Source organism: Triturus cristatus, chromosome 4_2, assembly GCF_964204655.1.
Source record: "Triturus cristatus chromosome 4_2, aTriCri1.1, whole genome shotgun sequence".
NCBI lineage: Eukaryota > Metazoa > Chordata > Amphibia > Caudata > Salamandridae > Triturus > Triturus cristatus.
This window is the reverse complement of record NC_140586.1, coordinates 914,251,117-914,274,209: the sequence shown is the minus strand read 5'-3', so window position 1 is coordinate 914,274,209 and position 23,093 is coordinate 914,251,117. Positions and strand designations below refer to the sequence as shown.

The 23,093-nt window shown below is 46.0% G+C and overlaps 1 protein-coding gene across 9 annotated transcripts in view; it reads left to right on the top strand.

The window, feature by feature from the left end:
- Nucleotides 1-18,744, top strand: part of SZT2 (SZT2 subunit of KICSTOR complex) — a 937,318-nt gene extending 918,574 nt beyond the window's left edge. For all 9 annotated transcript variants that reach the window (XM_085602961.1, XM_085602966.1, XM_085602963.1 and 6 more), the window contains 6 exons: nt 2,934-3,117; nt 3,510-3,632; nt 11,007-11,496; nt 12,362-12,478; nt 17,579-17,647; nt 18,015-18,744. In XM_085602961.1, coding sequence (XP_085459087.1) covers nt 2,934-3,117; nt 3,510-3,632; nt 11,007-11,496; nt 12,362-12,478; nt 17,579-17,647; nt 18,015-18,158 — 1,127 coding nt within the window. In that variant the 3' untranslated portion in view covers nt 18,159-18,744. The remainder of the gene's footprint in view (nt 1-2,933; nt 3,118-3,509; nt 3,633-11,006; nt 11,497-12,361; nt 12,479-17,578; nt 17,648-18,014) is intronic.
- Nucleotides 18,745-23,093: the final 4,349 nt, after the last annotated feature.

Genomic DNA, 23,093 nt, shown 5'->3' with positions numbered 1-23,093 from the left:
TCCCTTGTTTTACAATGGAGCGGTTGTTCCAGTTCTGAAGGTTCTTCGTCTGCTCGGTCTGTTCGCTTCCTGCATCCTGTTGGTCAACCATGCACGCTGGCACATGAGGGCACTCCAGTGGTGTCTCCGCAGGCAGTGGTATCAGCACAATGGAGATCTCAGGGAGTCTGTGAGGATCTCCAGAGAAGCTGCAGCAGATCGGTCTTGGTGGAGCGTGGAGGGCAATCTGTCTCAAGGAAAGCCTTTCCATCTTCCTCTATCGGTGGTCACAGTGATAACGGATGCCTCTACCCTAGAGTGGGGAGCACATCTGGGGGATCTGGAGATCAAGGCTCTTTGCTCTCCAGAAGAAAGGTTGTTTCACATCAACCTTTTGGAATTGTGGGCGATACGTTTGGCGCTCAAGGTCTCCCTTCCCTTCGCGGTCAGTCGGTTCAAGTCCTGACGGACAACACTGCTGCGATGTGGTATGTCAACAAGCAGGGAGGAGTAGGGTCGTACCGTCTCTGCAGAGAGGCATTGCGACTCTGGTCCTGGGCTCAGGACCATCGGATTTCTTTAATGGCAAATCATATGGCCGGAGTTCTGAACGTGCGCGCGGACAGTCTCAGTCAGCAGTTCTCCACCGACCACGAGTGGAGGCTTCATCCAGAGGTAGTCCGACACATCTTCCGGACGTGGGGGACTCCTCGGGTGGGCCTGTTTGCCACTCACGAGAATGCGCACTGCCCGTCATTCTGCAGTCTCCAGTTTCCGGGGCAGGTAGCGTTAGGGGACGCGTTTCAGTTGAGTTGGGGCTCGCAACTCCTTTATGTGTTGCCTCCCATGCCCTTGATTCCTCAGGTACTGAGGAAGATTCGCCAAGACCGGGCCCAAGTTATATTGATCGCCCCGGATTGGCCAAGAAGGGTGTGGTACACGGACCTTCTTCACCTCTCGTTGCACCCTCCGCTCCGTCTCCCTCTCAGGGCAGACCTCCTCTCTCAGATGGAGGGGCAAGTTCTACACCCCAACCTCCAGAGCCTGCACCTTCATGCCTGGAGATTGAATGGGGCAACTTGAATTCTTTTTCTCTCCCGCCTGACGTGGTGGACATTATATTATCGGCCAGGCGACACTCCACTAAGTCTGTCTATTCATACAGGTGGTCTAAATTTGTTAAGTGGTGCGGAGAGAAATCTATTGATCCCCTAAAAGCTCATCTATCTGATGTTCTTTGTTTTTCTCTTCATTTGGCCCAGCAGGGTTTTGCTGTGGCCACTGTTAAAGGGTATTTGTTGGCTTTGTCGGCATTTTTGTGTTTACCTGATCAGCCTTCTTTATTTAAGTCTCCTATAGTCTTAAGATTTATTAAGGGGCTGACAAACATATTTCCTCCCACTCCTTACATTATGCCCCTGTGGGACCTGAATTTGGTGTTAACTTTTTTAATGGGTTCGTCATTCGAACCGATGCATAGTTCTCCTTTAAGACTTTTAACTTTTAAAACGGTCTTCCTGGTAGCTATCACCTCGGCCAGAAGGGTAAGTGAACTCCAGATTTTTAGTTCAAAGCCGCATTTTCTGACCATGTATGCTGAAAAGATGGTAATTAGGACCAGGGCTGCTTTTCTGCCTAAGGTGGTGACTCTCTTCCACCTAGGTCAGTCCATTACCCTTCCTACTTTCTATCCTCCCCCTCACCCTTCCAAGGAGGAGGAGAGACTTCATCGTTTAGATCCAAAGAGGGCGATTAGCTTCTATTTGGACAGAACAAAGGACTTTCGTCAGGATGACCAGCTCTTTGTTGGATTTGCTGGTCGTATGAAGGGCAAGGCGGTGCACAAGCGCATTTTATCATGATGGATCATCTTGTGCATCAAGATATGCTACTCCCTGGCTGGTAAGGAGCCTCCTGTAGGCATTCAAGCTCATTCTACCAAGTCTAAATCTTCTACTTCTGCTTTGTCTAGAGGTGTACCTGTTTTGGACATCTGTAAGCCGCAACTTGGGCTTTCCTCCATACTTTCGCGAAGCATTACTGCTTAGATTCCGAAGTGAGGAGGGACGGCCATTTTGCTCGCTCTGTTTTGCAGGACCTTTTGGTATGGAAGGGTGGACACCCTCCTCCGGGAGAGGTACTGCTGTGGGATTCTATTCATAAGGTGAGGAATCCACAGGCAGATGTATCCATCAGAAGAACAAGTTACTTACCTTCGGTAGCGGTTTTTCTGGTGGATACAGTATCTGCCTGTGGATTCCTCACAGACCCACCCACCTCCCCGTTGTCCACCCTTTTATACCATAAAAGCTGAGGTTTTAGTTTTTTGACGTATTATGTGTACTCAAGACTTTGTTACCTCTGTTTATTTGCTTTAGTCTTGTTTGAAGTGCAAGCTTTCTTCTTTCTTTATACACTGAGTGTATTTGTGTGTGAATTCTGTATACTATGTATACGTTGTCTCTATGTCGGTCCGCCCGTTTTGCCTCTGTGGCACAGAAAAATGGGTGGAACTGACGTCATCACGCCGACGTGGTATTTTTATGGCTCCGGTGACGTCATGCGGAGCCGCGTGCGGAGCCATGACGCTGTGATGACCTTGTCGGCGCAGAGAGCTACGAAAAGTTTCCGGAATGCTGGCGCAGAGGGGATATTCATAAGGTGAGGAATCCACAGGTAGGTACTATATCCACCAGAAAAAGCGTTACCGAAGATAAGTAACTTGTTCATCAGGCACTTCGTAATGAGGCCCTACGTCTCCATAAAGGCTCTCTGCAGCCTACCAGGGCTTTCTGCTATTAGCGCTATTACCCCAAACCTCTGAATGCTCTTGTGGCTCTCCGAGACATTTCAGGTATTGAGGTGTCCTTTCAGTGCACCACCATGGAGACTTGATCTATCTGGCTTATAATGGCTCTCTCTATAATGCTCTAACCTCTTTCACTCTATTGTAGGCATGTTGGCCTTGACAACTAACTTGATCGCAGCCCATCAGCTGTACAACTACATCGCTGACCATGCCAACACTTACCACATGAAACCCCTGCGCATGTGCCGTCCTGCATCGCCAAGCACAGACAGCAAGAAAGCCCAAAGCAGTGAGCAGAACGAGTATGCACTGGTGTCCATCTGGAACAGGTAAGCAGGTTGGTTTATGGGGTAGGGTGCTCTCAGTGCGTAGGTACTGCAATGGTGTGTGTGGACTCTACGGTCCATTGTGGGTTGTATTCATGCGTACATACGCTGCAGTGATATCTTTTCTTGTAAGCATGTTGAGGTATGTGATTTGAGCCTCTACTGTTGTCAGTCCAGAGGACAGCTTGTGTTTACCTCCTAGTTATGGCTGGTGTTGGTAAGGTTATGTGATTTACATTCTGCAGGATTTGCTGCCTGTGGTTTAGTTGCCTATGGAATTAATATTGCAAATCTTGTGCAGAAGCTTCCTGTGGTAATTTTAATTCTGCTCAATTTTCATATTGCCTCTGTGTTCTGAAGAATACGTTAGTAGTTTTTCGTGCTTTCCTCCTTAGTTCTGGATCTTACAAGGACTCCGAGGGCCTGCGGCACCACGATGACTTTGATGTGTCCCTGCTGGTGTGCCACAATGCCGTACCATTTGAGGAGCAGCCGGAGGCCGATAAGAACACCCTAAAGTAAGTTAGACAGATTTTACCAAGTGCGTTCCTCAAGACCCTGGAAGTGACACAAGAGCAAGAAGCCATGGGAGTCCTTGAATGACCGTTCAGGACATCATGAGTTGCACGTCTTAGGAACAGATTGCTCTTTTGTGGAAGATGAGTTGCATTTACTGACCCTCACTGTGCCTTTTGTGGTGTATTTTCTAGAGATCTGTAAGTTGTTTCAGTTCTTTCTTGAAGACACTGAGGCAGGAGGAATGTCTGTCTCCCATTGGAACTAGTTTGTAGTGCCGGGTTTCTTGGCTTTTCCTGTCCTGCAGCTGATTATCAGTCATTTGTAAATTTATAGTCCTTCTCCGGGAACACCAGATGAATTTCACACTTATTTAGAGGAACAATGCCTGCCAAACATTCGACAGCAGCAAGTGCAAAACCTTGGTATTTGGGCTTACAGAGTTATTTGTAAATTGGTATGCGTTTCCCAATAGAAAAATGGGGTAAAATATGTAGGTTTTTATTGGGATGGTGAATTTAGAGTTGGCGGTCAAGTGGATCGCGCTGGTCAAATTATATTGGGCTCTTTCAATGCATTCCCCTTGGAAAATCGAGTGAAGGTGTTGGGAGTATTGATGGTTTGTGGCTTGATCACGCCAGGGTCATTTGTGCTCTCATGGAAGCCTCTGAAATGCTCAAGAAAGCCGCAGATAGTCTAATCTGGTGAGTGTTTCAGGGAAGAAAGATGCATCATGTTCAGAGACCCCTCACAAGCAGCCATAGAGGCACATTTTTGTCCATGTGAAAAATGGACTACAAAGATATATTTTGCACTAACATAACTTCCAAAATATAGACTGCCACAATCTCAACCTTATCTGAATATCTTTTTTACAGCAATGCCACTGGATGTAATTCCCAAGTCCAACAAACTCACTTCCTCTAGATTTGAATACCATGCTAATGTACTTTTCGAAAAAAAATTCTACCATAATTTGGTGCAATGGCATAATGGTGCGATTAGTTGCAGATTGAGCTTGTTGTAGCGAGATATTTCTGAAAGATTGCGATTTAGTAGTCAATTTTTCCAGTTCATCTTCATCCTCTGTGGATGCCAGCAATATCATGCTCAGCAGTGATTGGGTGGTGGGGGCTCGTGGTAGTATTACATTGACTCCCGAGTGCTGGAGCACACTGTTAATTTGTTAGAACATTTGATTAAATAATTGCTTTCTGAGAAATCCACTTTCATTCACTCCACTCTCTCTGACCATCCTGCTGGTCTATCTATACAGACAGTCCTAATAATATGCAGTGGGTTGTTATTGGCTTTTCCCAAAATGATAACAAGGCCAAAACATAGATGTCAAAAAGCTGGGTAACTGAACTGAGCTACGCTCCTAGTCCTGCCACCTTTAGCCTTTTACGATCATCTGACTGAGCTGAAAAAATGAATACAACAACTTCACAAATGAAAGACTTCGGTCCTCCCACCAGAACCAGTTTAATTTACAGTTCAATTTAAATGGTTATGGTGGAGGTGCCCAACTAGGTCATCAATTGCATCTTCAGCGTAGGTTATAAACTATGTGGATATATATTAACATACTTTGTAAGTGATTTTCTCCAAATCTTCGGCCATCTCTGGGGGGGGGCATTGGTGATATCTACTTTTTATTCTTGTGTTTGGCTGCCAGTAGTCTTAATCCTATGAACGAATGTGTGTGATCAGCATGTGTGCAACTGTGTAGAAACCTCTTCTACATCTGCTGACTACTCTCAGGATTGTGTCCTGGTCTGATAATATCCTTGTCTCAGTTATCACTCTCATAATCTTGATTATGACATCTGAGAACCTGCTTTTTTGGAGCAGGACTTCAATTTATGCAAGACTTCATCCATGAGGTTGTGTTCTGGGATAAACTGTTCTTGGCCCTCTTGATATGAGTTACAGAGGCGTACTCACTGTGGAAGCTTATACACTGTTTGTATGGAGATTGAGAATGCTGCAGCCCTTGTTCAAAGTCTGTTGCACTTAAATTAGATAAATATGTCTCTCTTCCTAATTCTTTCTCACATGATAGCATTCACATCTAAGTGCGGGTTCCTCGCCTTATTAATCGCCTTATTAATTTCTGCATCTGCCAGACTGGATCCAGAAATGTGTCTCTCTGTGCTGATAAGTGGGACCATCGTACCCATATGACACCATTCCAGGGATGATTCTTGGAGTTTCGGTGACATCTGCCTGTATAGTTTTACACTGTGCTTACCTCTAGGTCCACTGCCAGGGTCCTTCGGTATCTTTTGAGGACCACATGGAAACTTCTTACTTATTGAGAGGCCACAGTGAGCAACAGATTCTCTTTCTAAGTTCCAGACTTATGAGGCAGAGGATTCATCTTCATATTGATGTAGGCCCCGTTTACGGAACAGGTCTTCTAGTTGGTATATCCATTCCCCCATATCAGGCCTCAACCTCTTCAGAAGCATGTCCTACTTTGGTGCACAAACCCACTGCGATGTGCCCAGTTTCCCAGGATGTTGTCGATCCTGCAAAAGATTAAGGTCTATAAGAAGGCTCTGTTACAAAAGTTCAGTGCATTTCCATCTCCCCTTTTGGTGTGCCTTGGGTCCTCAAGTAATCATTCTGGCCTCCAGTTGGGATTACCTCAAATGAGATCCCCTCCCGCAGCATCTCTCCTTACATGCTCTAAGGCTGAATGTTCCTTCTCACCAAACAAGGGAGAGCTGTCCAAGGGCAGGTAAATCAAAGGTGCCAGGGCGTCTGTCGAGAAGCCAGTGGACCTCATCTTAGTGTGGGGGTGGAGCACCATGCTGGTTCGATAGCCCTACATAGTCAATCCATGGTCTCCAGGCCTGAACAGATGACACATCTGGCCCCTACTTAACCATCCTGAATAGTTTGGGCATAAGAAACCCAGAAGTCTTTGGGGACCACATGCAAGATCTCAGCAACTGTGACCAACAGTGCGTGAGAGTAGCGGCCTATTAAGCAGCTTATGTTGACCGTCCTCAAGGCAAGGCTGAGAAGAGGATACACTTTCACAATGTTCCCACTCGTTTTCACTCTGCCATGGGGCGTGGTAGGTAAGGCATTTGGGTTGACTCTATTGGGGGGCACCTGGACCATCCAATTGCCAGGCGTTGGGTGCTATGTAAGGAAATCCGGGTATCCCGAAGCAAGCCTAGGGCAGTGGGCGACCTGTTGGTTGACTGAGAGGCCAGGTCAGTGGCTTAGCTCAAGTGCCCAGCTGCGTGTCATTGAGGGCTTCATTGAAGGGAAACTGGGATGTGGTCGATCCCTCGCCTGGCTGTGGGACTTCTGTCAGCATGTTAGTTTTTACCTCCATAGCAGTGAACATCAAGGACCTCAGCAGCTCTCCTTATTACCTTGGCAAATGAAGAGCTATCCTCAGTTGGTGGCCAGGGGTATCCAAGCATGAATCTTCTATCGGGTGAGGTATACAGTGCACTGATATCCTAGAGCTCCATATATCAGCTGCCATCATGATAGGATGGGGCAAATCTTTCTCCATCCCCACCATTGCTTTTCTCCGGAAGGCAGGCTCTAGTCCGTGTCCGAGCCAAAAAGCTGGTGCAATGTCTGGCTGAGTGTGTGGCAGAGGAATTGTCTCAGTTGGATGGGTTCAGCAGGGGCTGCCGCACATTAAGCTCTGGACATGGCTAGCTCAGTGTCAGACACCACAATGGGGTCTTCCTCTGCCTTCAGTGCTGGTGCCGATACCTGAGGATCCGGTGGAGATTTTGGCACCAATCCCAACTCGCCAGCACGGAACCTGAAAGATGCTCAATGGGCCCGATGGCACCAAGGGCCAAGCTGCTGGTGTTGACTAGAGTGGGATTCTCTGCAGATTCTTTGGGCCCAAGGTCACCACAAAGGGAGCCGAAAGTGTGCCAAAGATGTTCAGCATGGCTTAAGGAAAGGCCTGTGCCTCCTGTGAAATTGCAGATGGACCCTGGATTTTAGGGTGCAACAGGGCCCAGAGATAGAATTGGCTTGGCTCCTCTGTGAAATGGGTGCAAGACCTGGTGACACTGGGATTTCCTGCTTGGACTTCTTGTGCATCTTCTTCGACTTACCTAAAGACTTCAGCCACGAGGAAGATCGGCTCCTGACTTCTTAGTTAGGAAGTCTTGCACAAGCACTTTGCACAGTGCTGCTCCAGATACAGAGCTGAAAATGTTTGATGTCACGGCCAATAAAAAACATTTTCCTCAGGGAGTCTTGCATTGAGGTCATCCAAGGCACCATGCCTTCACTAAAGAAGCAACCATGCTCTAGAAAACATGGGAAGACTGACTACATCAGATCTGCCTGAACTTACCCATGAGCTTTTTGATCAGGTGCTGCCTGAGTGCATTGAGGCATCAAAAGGCTTGGTGTGGACCAGCGTCTACATGGGGGTATCAAATGACATGTTGAGGAGCAACCGCAGCACAGTCCGTGCTCTTGCCAGATCAGTGGTCACAGGTGTTCTGTGCCAGCATGTTGTGATACAGGCATTTGAAAGGATGTCCAAGTCTAGTCAATAAACGCCTTTTTAATGGACAGCCACTTATTTGCCATATGACTTGCTGGTCGCAGGAAAAATTAAAATGGGGCTGGAAGACTGCAAGATTGTTGGGTTTAGTCTCAATGTCTTGCACATTTTATCAACAGAACTGTAACTTTGGGCCTCACCCCACACCCATTCTGTAGCTATTTATGTCTTTGGCGTAGGAGTGCAAAGCAGCTGGTAAACGGTGACAACAGCCTGCTTTAGTGTCGGACCCATTTGCAACCATAGAATCGCCTGATTGTGGCTGCATCACCCCAGTTCGATTCTCAAGTGGGGGTTGTAGGTATTGGTCCTTATGGAAAATGAGGCTAACGCTCCTCAAGTTCAACCCAGGAAACCAACACCATGAGAAACATGCATTTTAGAATTCCAGACGTTAGAATTCATCATTCTCATCCTTCATATCCAGAAGTAGTGGTCAAAACTTTACATACACATTAACGCCTCTCTGCCTGCAGCAGCCCACCCAATCACAGGGTCTGATCGCGCCCATCATATCACCCACGTTTTCTGCTGTTTGAGAGGCCTTCCAGTTCATGGTGGATATACCTACAAGCTTGCCTACCAAGTTTATCAAATCTTCCACACTGCCCCCCCTCCACCCCCCTCCAGCGACCTGGCAAAGAAACTGAAGGTGGCTCCTGTCCGCTCCCGTCCGTTGATTCACTGTTACTTGAAATGATTTATTTAATATGAAAATGTCTCTAACCAATTCCTATCTTGCTGTACACTCCAAGTCTGAAATCCATGCCTCCCCTCAGCCATATACACTATCACCTCTTTGGTTACTACATCTTCATGTTTGAACAGTTATCACCCTGACCTCTTGCTGCTTAACACTGAAAATTACAAATTCACCTTACTAGTGTTGGGAAGTTCCTACTGACTGCTGCTTATTCCATGCAAGATCACTCTCTTACATAGTTAGCACCGATAATATTGATAAATAAAAACACATCATTATTTCACGAACCACTTTAAAATGCTTCCATTCAGCAGCTCAATGCTTCCTAAGTTTTGTGCTGGTCTCTTTTGCTTAAATAGTGCTCTTTGTTTAGTCACAGCAGCTGACATTGCACATTAGAGCTTATAAGATTGTATAAATGTGTTTCCATTTCTACTTTTATACAGTTTTAAATAGTCTAATATTAATTTCTATTGTTGTGCTGTTGTTAAATTAGGTGCTATCAGTTTACATGGTTATGCTGTTTGTTTACGTTCTGCCTCTGTTTACCTCTGGGGTATCTTATGTAAAGCGCTATAGGGCCTTGTACAGGATGTATAAGAACTTACAAAATAATAATAAATATTACCAAATAACAGGATAGTTTTAACTTTATTACAGAAATTGTAGTAGTTGTTATTCTGTAAATATAGGAATATTAAAAAAATTTAAGAATCCTATAACTTTTGTCTATTAAAGCTTATGGATCTGCATTAATTATGTTCCAGAAAACGAAACTGAAACTGTTGAAATAAATAAAACTCATAAAAAGTGGCTGAAAAGAAAGGTCAAAGTAAAAACATTTAACTAAACAGTATAAGATAATAGAGCCCTTGTTAAGAGGTAGTTTGTAAAGATTTGCCATTTGCAAAAGTCGTTGTATAAATACATGTCTAATTCTTTTTATATTTTTCTATTAATTTCCAGTGCCCGTCATATCAAGCCAGGGCATTTTCTTTTTATATTAGGAGATGAAACATAATCAGGAATACCTTCTACAACCTTATGATGGGTTTTAAGTCTATGAAGACCCATCTTAGGAGCTTTACCTTCACGGTTAATGTTGATATTATCCCAAAAAATTAAGAATGACTCTGCAAATGTACAAAAGCTAAAAAGTCATATTTTGTTTGTGTGGTTAATAAAGAAATTGGTAGCTTCAGCCCAGCCAACTAGGTCACAGATAAATATGATCAGAAATGAACTGGTTTGTTTTAAAGTTTTTTTCTGTCTTAGCAAAATCTTCACTAAATGCTTACAATTAGCACTGCCCTATTGAATCCTTGAGTTTCTAAGAATAAGAGGTAAGCTTAAAGTACTAAGGGAACATTGTGCTTTTGAACTATTCTGTGCACAAGTGGAGTCTGCCAGATAACAGTCAGCAGTACGAAGTATTGTTGGGATGGACTGTCCTGGGTTATCAGTAAATAAATGTTTATCATTTGCAATAAAAGAAGTAGAACAGGTTGGGATATGGTACACTGCGCTGAAATGATAGCATCAAGGGCAAGGTGTATCCATAGCCGGTAACCTGCTTTCATCTTCTCATGCCATAAGGCCTTAGGGAGCAGCAGTAGGTTTTCTGAGAGTATGTCTAGATCAAACAAGTCTTGTATTATCCGCAGACCTTCGGGAAAGGCTACTTGATCAGGATGGAGTCTTGTTATAATGAATTTTGTCAATCTATGTGCCAACTCTTTAACTTCAATTTGACACTTTTTAGTGCTGAGCAAAATCAGCCGATTGTTAAAGACCTTTAGCAACCTGTTACCTAATTTTACATTTTAGGAGTATTGGAAGCAAAGGAGTTCTTTTCACCCTTCTAACCCCTTGGCCGGCCCAGAGTAAACCATTCTCTTTAACATGTGATCACCTGCATTCTACTGGAGTACTGCCTTCTGACCACTGATGCGCCATCTTCTTGCCAAGCTGTGCTTTCTTGTGATCTTTAGCTGTGACTTTCTTCCTGTTGTTTCTTAAAAGTGCTAATGAACCCTAAACACCATTATTTTCAACACTGTACGTGTTTGTGGTCATGAGCCCTAACCTGCCTCTTCTCTTCTCCAGACTGTGCTTCTACGTGATCATGACCAGTCAGAGGGAGCTGTTCCCCCGCCTCACTGCTGACATGCGTCGCTTTAAGAAACTACCACGCATGCACAAAGACCCCTTGGAGCCACTGATGGGTAAAGGCTCTTGGGAGGCAGACGATTCTGAGCCCGAGAAGAAGATTGATGCGGATCTGTGGGAGGAGGTCGATGATGGTAGCGAGTTCTATGCTGGAGGCTCGCAGGTGAAGATGGGTCCAGGTCTGTTCTACACGTCTCCACTATTCCCGCTTCTAGCCTCGGAGGTGACATCAGCCCAGAAACAGCTCACCAGCCTTGTACAGCTTGCCAAGCGCCACTGCCGCAGAGACAATCTATGGAAGCGCCTCTTTTTGCTGGAACCTCTTGCATCGGACAAACTCAAGTTGGGAAAGCTCTCCCTGCAGGAACTGGAAGAACTATTGGAGGCTGTGCACTGCAAATCAATCTCTGAGATTGACCCACAACTGGTAAGAGGGGGATGGAGTTCTGGGCATCTATAGACTGGACCCAAACGCTACAGAGTCCTTCTCTAACGTTGAAATAGAGTGTGGGAAGTGGACAGAGGCAGCTAGAACCAAACAAGTGCACAGCATAGACACTGGATAGTCAGAGATCCAGAATAAGCACAGAGATATATTGATAATGCCTGTCGACTGAAAGCTTACTGCTGTCACTGAGATAAGCTAGCTCCAGTTTGAGAGTTCAAGGACAGCCAAGGGGGATATAGACTTATTCCATGAACTACCATGTCCATCTCTGAAACCGACCTACAGCTGGTAGAAAGCGCGAAGCCTCTATAGACCAGCACTGTGAAAGTCCCACAGGTGTCATTTTCTTGACATCACAAGGATGACAAGTAGACCAATTGGGGTGAAACCTATGATCTTCAGGTTGCACACCGATCCCTGTAGTGGATGCATTAGTCCAGTGAGTGATTTACCAGGTTGCCATGTGGCCAACTGTGGAGACCGCTCAATCAATTATGAATCCCTATCAGTCATGGTGAACATGAGAGCAGCGGGTCACCACACTGGCGAATGTGGGTATCTCAAGGAAATTAAGATGCAGTAAACTAAACATTTTAGGCAAGTATAGACTACGCACAGGCACTAGAAGTCGAGTGCGTAGACCACAGGAAGACAAAGAACCAGCTGTTTGTTTTTTGAGTGGTTTAAAATACCTTCAGATCGCACCCCTGCTTTGTACTTCCACTGCTAAGGTTGATTCCTATCATTGGCAGTGTTCGGCCTTCATCTTGTGAAATATTTATTTTATTTTTGTTGTGGATTTGTATTCAGCAGAACTGATGATACGGTCTCCCTTCCCCTGCAGGACTTTCTACTGACTATGAACGTTTCCTGGTACCAGAGTCTGATTAAAGTGCTTCTGAACCGCTTCCAGCAGAGCTGCCGGCACTTCAACAGCACCGACACTGGGACACAGTACTTGGTAAGACCTTGCGGTGGCATTTCCAGTGCACGGCGATGGTCTTATTGGTAAATGTCTGATTCCCCAGAGAGTATGACTGACGACTCCTTTTTGTGAGAGCGTGACTGAAATCTTGTTGCCTTTGAGGTGTGAGTGGTTTCCAATTTCCGTATAGTTTTCCTGTTCCTTGGAGGCGGGTATTCACTTCTCATCTGCTTGCAAGGGGCAAATAGTTGAATGTCTCCCTTGACTGACTACATGACTTGACTTTCTATTTCCTTGAAAATCATAGTTTGCTTTCTTGTTTTCATTAAGGGTGTGACAGAGAGATTTGTTTTTAAGTGGATTCTCTTTTTTGTGGAGGATATGCTTCCTCTCTCACTTCTGGGTGAGCATGATTGGTTTCTTCTTTGAAGGACGTATTCCTTTCTCTTTTCCCATGTGGGTGTGGCTGCATCGCATTTGCCTTCTGCTGTCATTGCTTTCTCATATTTTAGGCATATTTGCTTTGTTTTCTGTTAATCTGTTGGTATGATTTTATTATTTGGTTTACCTGGAGGCTGTGATTGGTTTTCCATTTCTCTGTAATGGCTTCCCTGTTTCCTTGGAAGGTGCAAGAGCTTTCTGACTGTCTGGTGGGGGTGATTCATTTCTAATCTTCCCAAATAAAAGTGACTTCTTTCTAGTTTCTATGTAGTTGTGACTTTCTCTGAATGTCATGATTGCTTTCTTATTTATGGGTGAATGTGATTTATTTCTTGTTCGTCTGCCAGTAGTGATTTGGTTTCTCAATTAAATGGTGGATTTAATTATTATTCTGTTTACATGGAGCAGGCTTCTGCAACTACTTTTAAGTATCTCTCCTGCAACACAGCCTACTGAATTTAAGCTTTTGCTTTGTACAATTTATATATGTGTACCAAATTGATAAAAAGATATTTATTTGTGATAAACGTGTGTGTTTCCAGAACTTATAAGCTGATTTTTTCGGAGAAAATTAGTTGGGTTATCAAAATATATTTTTTTATTATATTTGAGTGATAAATCATGCAGCGTAAGTTGGACTAATTACTAATATTACTAATTTGATACCAGAGACATTGCAGCTATGCATGTTATATATTACCCATGTAGAGGCATTCCACATTGACAAAACAGTTTTAGGTCGAGCCTAAGGTCAGCGCTCATGCGCTGCTCTGCGAGACTTGTAGGAGTATGGAATAGAGGTCCCACCCACTCTCCACCAATATTTGTCATTGGCTTGTGACATTGTCCTTCGTAAATGCAGGCTTCTGGTTCGTAAATAGGCTTGTTAGTCCCTCCTTAGTACCGCCTGGCCTTCATTTGTAAGCTCCCATGGCGACTGGCCCTTTTACTTCGGTTGTTACATGGTGCGCGTTATCTAGTGAGTAAGCACTATTTTCTTTATTGAGTTTCTCTTACTGCAGGCAGGACATGCGCTGCTGCAGCTGGAACTGCTTGTGTTTTATTAAGCAGCACAGCTGCCTGCTTTCTCCTTAACACGGGGGCCGCTTTCAATCACATCCGTCCTTCACTTGCCACAACCTTCTCCCCTGAAAAACACCCCTCCCTCTTTTTTGAACAAAAAAACTCTCCCTTTCCCGAGGTTCGCTTCCTTCCGGAACGAGATTACACAACCACGCCAGTTCCGCCAACAACTGACTGCGGTGACAGGAATTTAAAGTGATTTGCTTCTTTGCTGCAGTGCTCCCAAAAGTGCGCACCTCTCGTTCCCGAGTCCTCACTCCAAACACTCCAGCATGCGAAGTTCATGGAGCGCCTAGGTCTCTGGCGGTGCTGACACTCCGACCTTTGCAGGGGAGTAACTTTATATCGGCAGGGGCAGCTCAGAGCCACGCGGGCATGCTAGTGCTGTGTCGAGCTCACAGCTTTCTCAAATCCTACTAGGAAAGCAAAAAATCTGGGCGTTTTAGTTGACAATAAAATCCCTTTCAGGGACCAGATAAATGTGGTTGCATCTGCCAGCTTCCACCTTTTTGGAATGATTAAGAAAAGAATGCCTTTCTTGCCGGAGGACGGTCAACTCATGGTTATAACATCTCTGACTCTATCAAGGTTGGATTATTGCAAGAGCCTCTACCTGAACATTCAAATGCGACATTTAAACAAACTTCAACTTCTGCAAAATGCAGCAGCCAGACTGCTTATCGGCACGCCAAAATTTATATCTGTCGCCAATGAAATAAAAAGGTTGCACTGGCTCCCAGTTAGACAACGGGTGCACTTTAAATCCTTGTGCACCGTTTTTAAAGCCCTTCAAGGAACAGGGCCAGATATCTGAAATGTCGATTTCAATGGTACGTCCCTAAAAGAGCCCTCCACTCCTTAGGAGCTAGGAGGGTGTCAGTACCCTCCATTAAAGAAGCCAACTGGGGAGGGAGAAGTTTCGCCACCTGCGCCGCAAGGGCCTGGAATGAACTCCCTCTCCATATTAGAACTGCCACTGATCTAATGGCGTTGAGGAACGGGTTGAAAACCTGCCCTTTCAGTATATAGGATTCCCATGACCGCCTCTGTTCAGATGGCAGTAGCTAGCGCCAGGACACCCTCAGGTAACCGCTGCGCTTTAGAAATACAAATAACATAACAGGCAAGACAACTAAAAATAGATGGGGAACCAACATATATACCGTCTTCCTCTCCTGACTGGGTCTGTCAAGACTGGGGCATGTTCATGCAGACTACTTTTCCACCCAAATTACCTGTGTTACGCTTCGTGACAAGTGTTAGCTACTCATGCCTTAGAAAGTAATAGACATAGAAAAGACACAAGTAAAACGGGAAGAGAATGAGGTAAGGATTCTTAGGTGATGCAGAACGATGCAACATTCACGCTACCAAGTCTTGTGTGAAGGGATATTATGGTGTCCTGTTTATTTTTCTGTGGGTTCTTATGCTTTGAGTGTAGTAGGCTCAGCAGTAGTTCTGTGGTAATCATTCCAACTGCAGATGGTGTTTGGGGGTCTTAGCTTCCTGATCCACACATGCGTATAGCGGCTGCAAATGACCATGTCTGGGTCATCAGTTTTCTTCTGAGAAAAGGGACTCAGTAAGATCAGCGGCCATTTTTGAATGGTTGCGCCTTATTTTAATAGCAGTGACATTGTATGCACTTGACGTAAGTCTGATTAGGTGGCCATATGGAAACACGCACATTATGGACACACTTGTTGGGGGGTACATTATGCCACAGTGGTCCTGTTCTGGGACTTCTTTGACTTGAGGATAAAGCAAACTATTTCCTCTGAGTTAGCTTTCACGTCTACTTCAGGACCAGCGCGGTTAGTAAGGGCTTATAGGATCCTGTGCGCTCCTGTTTTCTATTTTCTCTAAAAATGTTTAGTCTATATGCATATGCATACGCTGAGACTGTCTCTTTTACGATCTTGAATACCACATGCTAGGTTTAATGCTCGTACTCGAAGTCCACGTTTTATTAAGGGAGTCCAATTTCCTCTTAATCGCTGTTTGTTTACAGCCTCCAAAGCAATATGGTTTCTGTTGTCGCGCTCTATTACATTAATGTGTGCGATAAGGAATTGGAGATGCCATCTGAGTAGGTAGCTGCTGCAGGCAAGTGCTTTGCTGGCCACTCAGACATTCTTGTTGGGCACATGTGAGCGGGTTCAATAGTTTAATACGTTCTGCTGTTCGCTAAGTTTTACCTTTTTGCATTTGCAGCTGCACTAGTAAAGGGTTTGCCCCTTGTGTTGCTGTTGGTGCCAGCACACATTACAGGGTAGAATGGGCATGGTCTTTATGAATAAGTTTTAACGTGGCATTCCTGGCTTTGCACAGACAGGTAGCTAATGATATTAAGTGCAGATGGTATTATTTCGATGCCACTTCCACTTTCGATGTTCGCCCATACAAGGAGGTTTGGTTTGCCAGTGACTGCTGTATGTTCTGTTGCGTGTGTGGAATCCTTTTGTGAGCAACTAATGCATTTGTAGTGTTATGCATAATGTACTGCTCTCATGTAGGTGTTTTAAACTCTTAAACGATCCCAAACCACCCACCATTGTCTTGCTGCTCCCTCCCGGGGCCCACCTCATTAAAAGGCTAAGGAGCAGCAGGGTGTCCTTTGCAAAATATTTAAATTGTGCACTTTGGTTGATACACTTTCCATTCCGTGTTTCAAGCAAACATGTATTCCTGAATCAGACTGCATGACCCAGTGTGTAGTAATTGTATAGCTGTTCAATCCCTGGTGGCACAGCTCCTCGGATAGTGTGCTGCATGGCTAAACACTTACAAGGTCCCAAAGGCGAGACCTATTGGCTATGCCAAGGCTTGTTTACATTACTGCTGGCAACAGTGCCTGATGCACTGAAACAACCTCTGCTGGCAATCTGGTATAGGGTGGCCACTAATGTCATCTTGTCTGATGTGGATATTACAACTCTAATAATATTAGGAGTTAGGGATGATAAGTAACTCTTATGAAAGAAAAGGTTGCAGAACCCTGCCCTGGAGGGTATGATTTGTATCTTGTATATTTGCAACAGTGTGTAGGTTTTTAATGATCATGCAGGTATGATTTCTCATTTGCGTGGAGCATGCATTTACTTTTCAATTTACTTTGGGAGCGACAGGTTTTGGTTCCGTGGGCTTCGACACTGTTGTCTGTAGAAGGGTTGTAATAGCTTCTCATTTCGTGGAGGTCATTTATTTAATTAAGGCAATGGGATTTTCTTTTATCTGTGTATGTGGTTTGACACTTGTTTTCCCCATTGACTTCTTGTATCTGGGAGAGTGTGATTGGTTTTCCATTTTCCTGTTGCGATTCGGTTCCTTTACATTGTATCGGTATGATTGATTTAGTGCCCCTTTTTGCTGGATACCTTTGATTGCTTATTTCCATTAACTTTTGCTTGTTTTTAATTGCTCATGTGAAAATTATTATTTTCTTTTTAACCTGTGATTGAGAATATTATCTAATTTATTTGCAAGGGGTATTTGATTTGTTATTTCTGAGAAGTGTTGTTATTTGTGCTGGTGTTTTAGCATTTAACTATGGGTGAAGTGATTGTATCATTTCAATGTGGATCATTTGATTATTATATTCTACCCATGCAGGTGGTGCTGAATCAAAAGTTTACAGACTGCTTTGTTCTTGTGTTTCTGGACTCGCATTCAAGTAAAACGGTAAGCTGGGGCAGGCCTTCCAATCATAGAAGCTTCCTGACCTTCCAAAACTGCAACGTTATTGGCCATCAACATTGACTTCCAAATATCTCCCTAGGGGTCTGAAGTGACTCCTACAGACTGTCTTCCCTTGTCATTCACTGTAGGCTCTGTGTGCTCCTCTTCTAGCACCTGCACCCTTCTCATTACTCTCTTCCTCCCAGGGCTCATACAGACTCACTGTCTTCCCTTGTCATTCACTGTAGGCTCTGTGTCCTCCTCCTCCCCCTATGTTCCTTTCTTCCTCCCAGGACTCATACACTAACTATCTTCCCATTCTATTCATTATAGGCTCTTCAGTCCCTAATGTTGTTTGCTTTCTTCGCAGAGCCTGCAGGTCGTGTTCCGGGAGCCGTTCCCCGAGCAGCCGTCGAATGGCGAGAGCCCCCTACCACAGCTAGTGTCCACCTATCATCACCTGGAATCAGTCATCAATGCTGCTTGTTTCAACTTGTGGACGTGCCTTTTGTAGGCCTGCTCCTGCTCCGGAAGCATGGGCCTACTTCCTGCATCACACATGGGGTCCTGCAGACCTTGCCAATGCACTGCGCAAACCCTTTGTGAGGCTCCTTGCGACAGATGACTTCAGGAGGGTGAGGAGTTTGCCTCGCTAACACTGGAGTTAATCTCCTAACTACTGAATGTATTTATACATCCCAAAAGGAGGAGAACGATCAGGTATCCGTCAGCACATGCAACCCAACAGCACTGTCTAGTCCTGGCCACTAACCGTGGTGGAGGTTCCAGCTTTCAGGCACCATGAGGGCTGGTGTAGAAGGACCTACACATGCACAAGAATCCCTCTTGCAACGATAAGTGCCAGCCTGCCACCAGACTGACATGGAGACACAGGAGCCAACTAGCAGTGAAGGGGTGACATTGCATTCTAATAAGTATAAGAAAGAGCACCATTGAATTGTGGATAATTGAGGAATATCAGACGCCTTCTCTACTTTTGTTAATTTGTAATATTTGAAATGATGAGCTGCATTTGTAAGATTATAAAGTGGGAAGGGCTTGATTTTATGATAATGTATATTTAATAAATAAATTTAATGGAATAGTGGTCTCTCTGTGTTTTAAATAAAAAGAGGGGTGTGAGTGATAGGCCCCCCATTCTCTCATGCCTGGTTACATGGATAAATCCCAAGAGATTCTATGGACTTCTCTGCACCAGTCAACTGTGGTCCTTACCAATGCAAGACGTGATGCCACAGGTAACGCTCCACCTTGCAGTGTGAATCTAGTGTGCATTCATATGTTCTGCATATTCATGCCATCCTAGGAGGTGATTCCAAAAATGTTTTTTTATTTTTTTAAATAGTTAATATTCTGGATATCAAAAACAGATGTGTCTTTAAGGAGATTTCACAATGGGCTAGCTTTGTGTATATATTCGTCATCCTAATTAATGTTGACACTACTTAAGGGTTGTTATAGGTCCAGCACGTCATGTGATCAATACCGTGTTATCGTGGTCAACACGCGTAATGTTGGGCACTTGACATTACATTGTTTCATGCTGAAAATTCTACAATAAAGCCTGCACTTTGAAATCTCCACGCTGTGGTATGTACCTGTTCATTGCCAAGGCTATGGTGATTCAGTATTGTGATTTTCCTGTATGATTTTGGCGGAGTACGGCTGTCTTCACCATTGCAGACCCTCCCTCCAATCTGTGGCTGACCGGCGTGCAGCCGGCATCGCGGATGTGATTTGTTTCTAACCCGGAAGGAGTATTTTCTGAGTCAGCCCCCCGCAGCTTAGATTCGATGGAGTTGTAAACCGTTCTTCCCTACGTAGTATTCGGGGCGCCCGAGGAGTCGGAGGAGCCAAACATGTTTTCCTAGCTGTAAGCCGGTTTGACATTCCAACTGTGACATTTGCAGGTAGTAGGGATAGTGGAGTGTATTCAAGTGCTTGGCAAGTATTTCCAAGGTGCAGTGCTGTGCATTTCCATATATTGCAGAGCATAAAGAAATGATTTCTTTAGAAGACGCGCTACAGGACCTAGAGGCCGTGTCAGACGCCCTTTTTCTCCACTTACCCGAAGTTGATGATGAGCAAAATGGGCAAAATAATAAATCCAACACAAACAATGATGTCAAGTCGTTACTTAAGAATCTGGAAAAGCTGTTACGCAGTGAGCTAACAAAATGGTGGGAGAAAAAAATCCCTGGAGAAGTACAAAGAAGTGGGAAGGATTCCACGTGGATTAAGGGTGATGATAGCGCCTTCATTTGAGAACCCTAATCCCCTCATGTTGAAAGAGTGGGCGACCAACAATTTAGAAGCATCAATGAATATGGTGTCTATTTTTATAAAGTATGCTGAGATAGACAGAGTTGAAATCCTGAAGGAAATTGACAAAGTAAACGGATTATTGGAAACACATGAGCAGACAGATCAAATTAAAAAAGGCCTTGAGGAGATTGATGTACGCTTAAAGAAACACAAAGATACCATAAAAGCACGTTAAATATTTAAATTTGCCAGAGACAAGAGGGATTCTGAAACAAGCAGAGTTTAAACTTTCTCCCAAACATTCGACACCGTCAAGAGACAAGTGCTGGCCACTAAAACCTCCAGGGCCTCATGTAGGTAGCCCAATACCGGTCGGTAACGGCCGATTTTCGGTAAATATTCCATTACCGACCGGAATTTAGGCTTTTGAGATGTAGGGGGATCATTTCTGTATTCGGTAATTTACCGAATCGGTAAAATTACCGAATCGGTAATTTTACCGATTCGGTAAATACCGAATACAGAAATGAGATGTAGGGGGACTGTGTGGTGGGTGTGGGGATTCGTTATTTACCACCAACTAATAGTTGGTGGTAAATGACAAATATGTGTGAAAATGCATTTTTGTGCACTGTGAAGTGTGCAATGTGGCAGACATACATGCCCGTAGGGCATGTATGTGCGCCACATGTGCACACATGGACGAATCAGGGGTGCAACAGGGTGTCAATGTGACACCCTGCCACCCTTGAATGTGCTCCCCCCATTACCGAATCGGTATTTACCGATTCGGTAATGAGGCATACCTTCCCATTGATTCAATCAATGGGAAGGTATGCCTCATTACCGAATCGGTAAATACCGATTCGGTAATTACCGACTTACTCCGATTCGGTAACATTTACCGAATTATTACCTACATACACTTTACCGATTCTTAAATACCGAATCGGTACAATTCGGTATTTAAGAATCGGTAAAGTGTATGCCACCTACATATGGCCCCCAGTGTTACTCTACCTGCTCAATCAGGTTTGGAATCCTCCTGCACGGATAATAGTTTTGCCGGCAGAAGTACTGACTCAGATGATAGCAGGGACAATGGCGCACAGGCACAATTTCCCACTAACTTTACTCCAGCAGAAGAGTTGAATTTTTTATTGTACGATCGCTACCAAACCTTGCGTCCGCACAATCCTGTGAAGACACAAGGAGAAACCAACACAGGTGTAAACTCCGGAGGCTACAACAGAGGCAGTGGGGGAGAGCCAAGAAGTGGTCCCGACAATGAGTAATCCTGATGTTGGAAGGCGGACCCCGAGGAGTCGGTGCGACCACCAAGGGGGGGCCCTCACACTGCACGAAGTAGCCGAGCGCTGCCGAGAAGTCTCCTGAGAGATCCTTCTCCTATCACGTACTAGCACAGTAACACCACCACACCGGACTCAAGGAGGTTGTCTTGTGACAAGCAATTCTTTATCAGCAATAAAAGGGTTACGAGGGCAATATTTACACGAAGGGATCGAGGGATCCACCAAAAGTCTCAGTGTCTCTTTGGAAGGGTCGGGGTAGCGGGACAGTCTTTGGCAGGAATGCGGTACGAGGGTACCTGGGGCCCAGTTCTTATCCTCAAGCTGGAGGACCTCCGGATCTCGGAGGGGTCGAGCCGCAACGGCGTCAGCAGGGCTCTGGCGTACAGTTCGTGGAGAGCCGCGATCCAATCAGCAGGGCTCTCAAGATGGTTTCTGCTCAGCTCGAGCCGCGACGTCGTCAGCAGGGCTCCGAGGGAGGCTTCAGCGAGGTTGGGCCGCGACAGCGTCAGCAGGGCTCCGATGTTTCAGGTGGTTCAGAAAGGGTTCACAGGAAGGAGCCGCGACGCAGTCAGCAGGGCTCGTGATGGTTCCGACAAGAGTTCTTCTCCGTAGGGTCAGCCGCGATTCAATCAGCAGGGCTCTCGACTCCGGGATACAACTGCCGAGCTGTGGTGGGGTCGCCCCAGATATAGGTCTGGAGCCCTTTGATGTCCGGACCTATGCGCCCGAGGGGGCGGAGTGGCCGGGTGGAGGTGGCCAGACGCCCAGCAGGAGAGGCGCCAGGCCCATGGGAGTTGCAGGGCGATCACACCTCGAGAGGGGAGGACAGTTGGGGGTCCCATCGATACTGTCCTCCGCCGGGGGCGATGAATGGTTCCTGCGGCACCCCCTGGCTAGTTCGTGGTGCCTCGATGTCGGGGCTTCGCTGGGGTCGAGGCCGGGTTGAGCGGGGGTGCACGGTGTGACGGGGATGCCAACAAGATGGCGGAGCCACGAGGAGTATGCGACCACGTGCAGCTCCGGGTGAAGGGCCTTGGTGCAGTTCAGACGGGGGGCCCGTGAAGGCCGGGGCGGGGAACGGGCACAATCCAGGGGGTTAAGGACCACGCCACGCGGCCGGGTCCAACAGGCGTCCCCCCCAGCCGAAGGCATGGAGAGTCACCCATCTCCTTGGGGATTCTCCTCGTCAAGGCGGAAGAAGCGGGACAGGCCGTCGGCGTTGGCGTGGTCATTGCCGGGCCGGTGTTCGACGTCAAAGTCCATTCCTTGTAGCGAGATGGACCACCGCAGCAGCTTGGGGTTCTCGCCCCGCATTTGCATTAGCCACTGCAAGGGCCGGTGGTCGGTCTGGACCCGGAAGTGGGTGCCAAAGAGGTAGGGCCGGAGCTTCTTGAGGGCCCACACCACAGCGAAGGCCTCACGCTCAATAGTGCTCCAGCGTTGCTCTCGGGGCAGTAGTCGTCGGCTGAGGAAGGCCACTGGTCGGTCGAGCCCCTTTTCGTCGGCTTGGGATAGGACGGCCCCGATCCCATACTCGGAGGCGTCCGTCTGTACCACGAACTCCTTCTGGTAGTCCGGGGCCTGCAGCACCGGAGCCGTACACATGGCTGTTTTTAGGGTGTCGAAGGCTGTTTGGCAGCGGGGTGTCCAGTGTACCTTCTTGGGCTGCTTTTTGGACGTTAACTCTGTGAGGGGGCCAACAATGCTCCCATAGTCCTTGATAAACCGCCGGTAGTATCCGGTGAGGCCCAGGAAGGCCCGGACAGCGGTCTGGGTAGTGGGGGGTTCCCAGGTCTGGATGGCATCTATCTTTGCTTGGAGGGGGGCCACCTGCCCGCTCCCCACTTGAT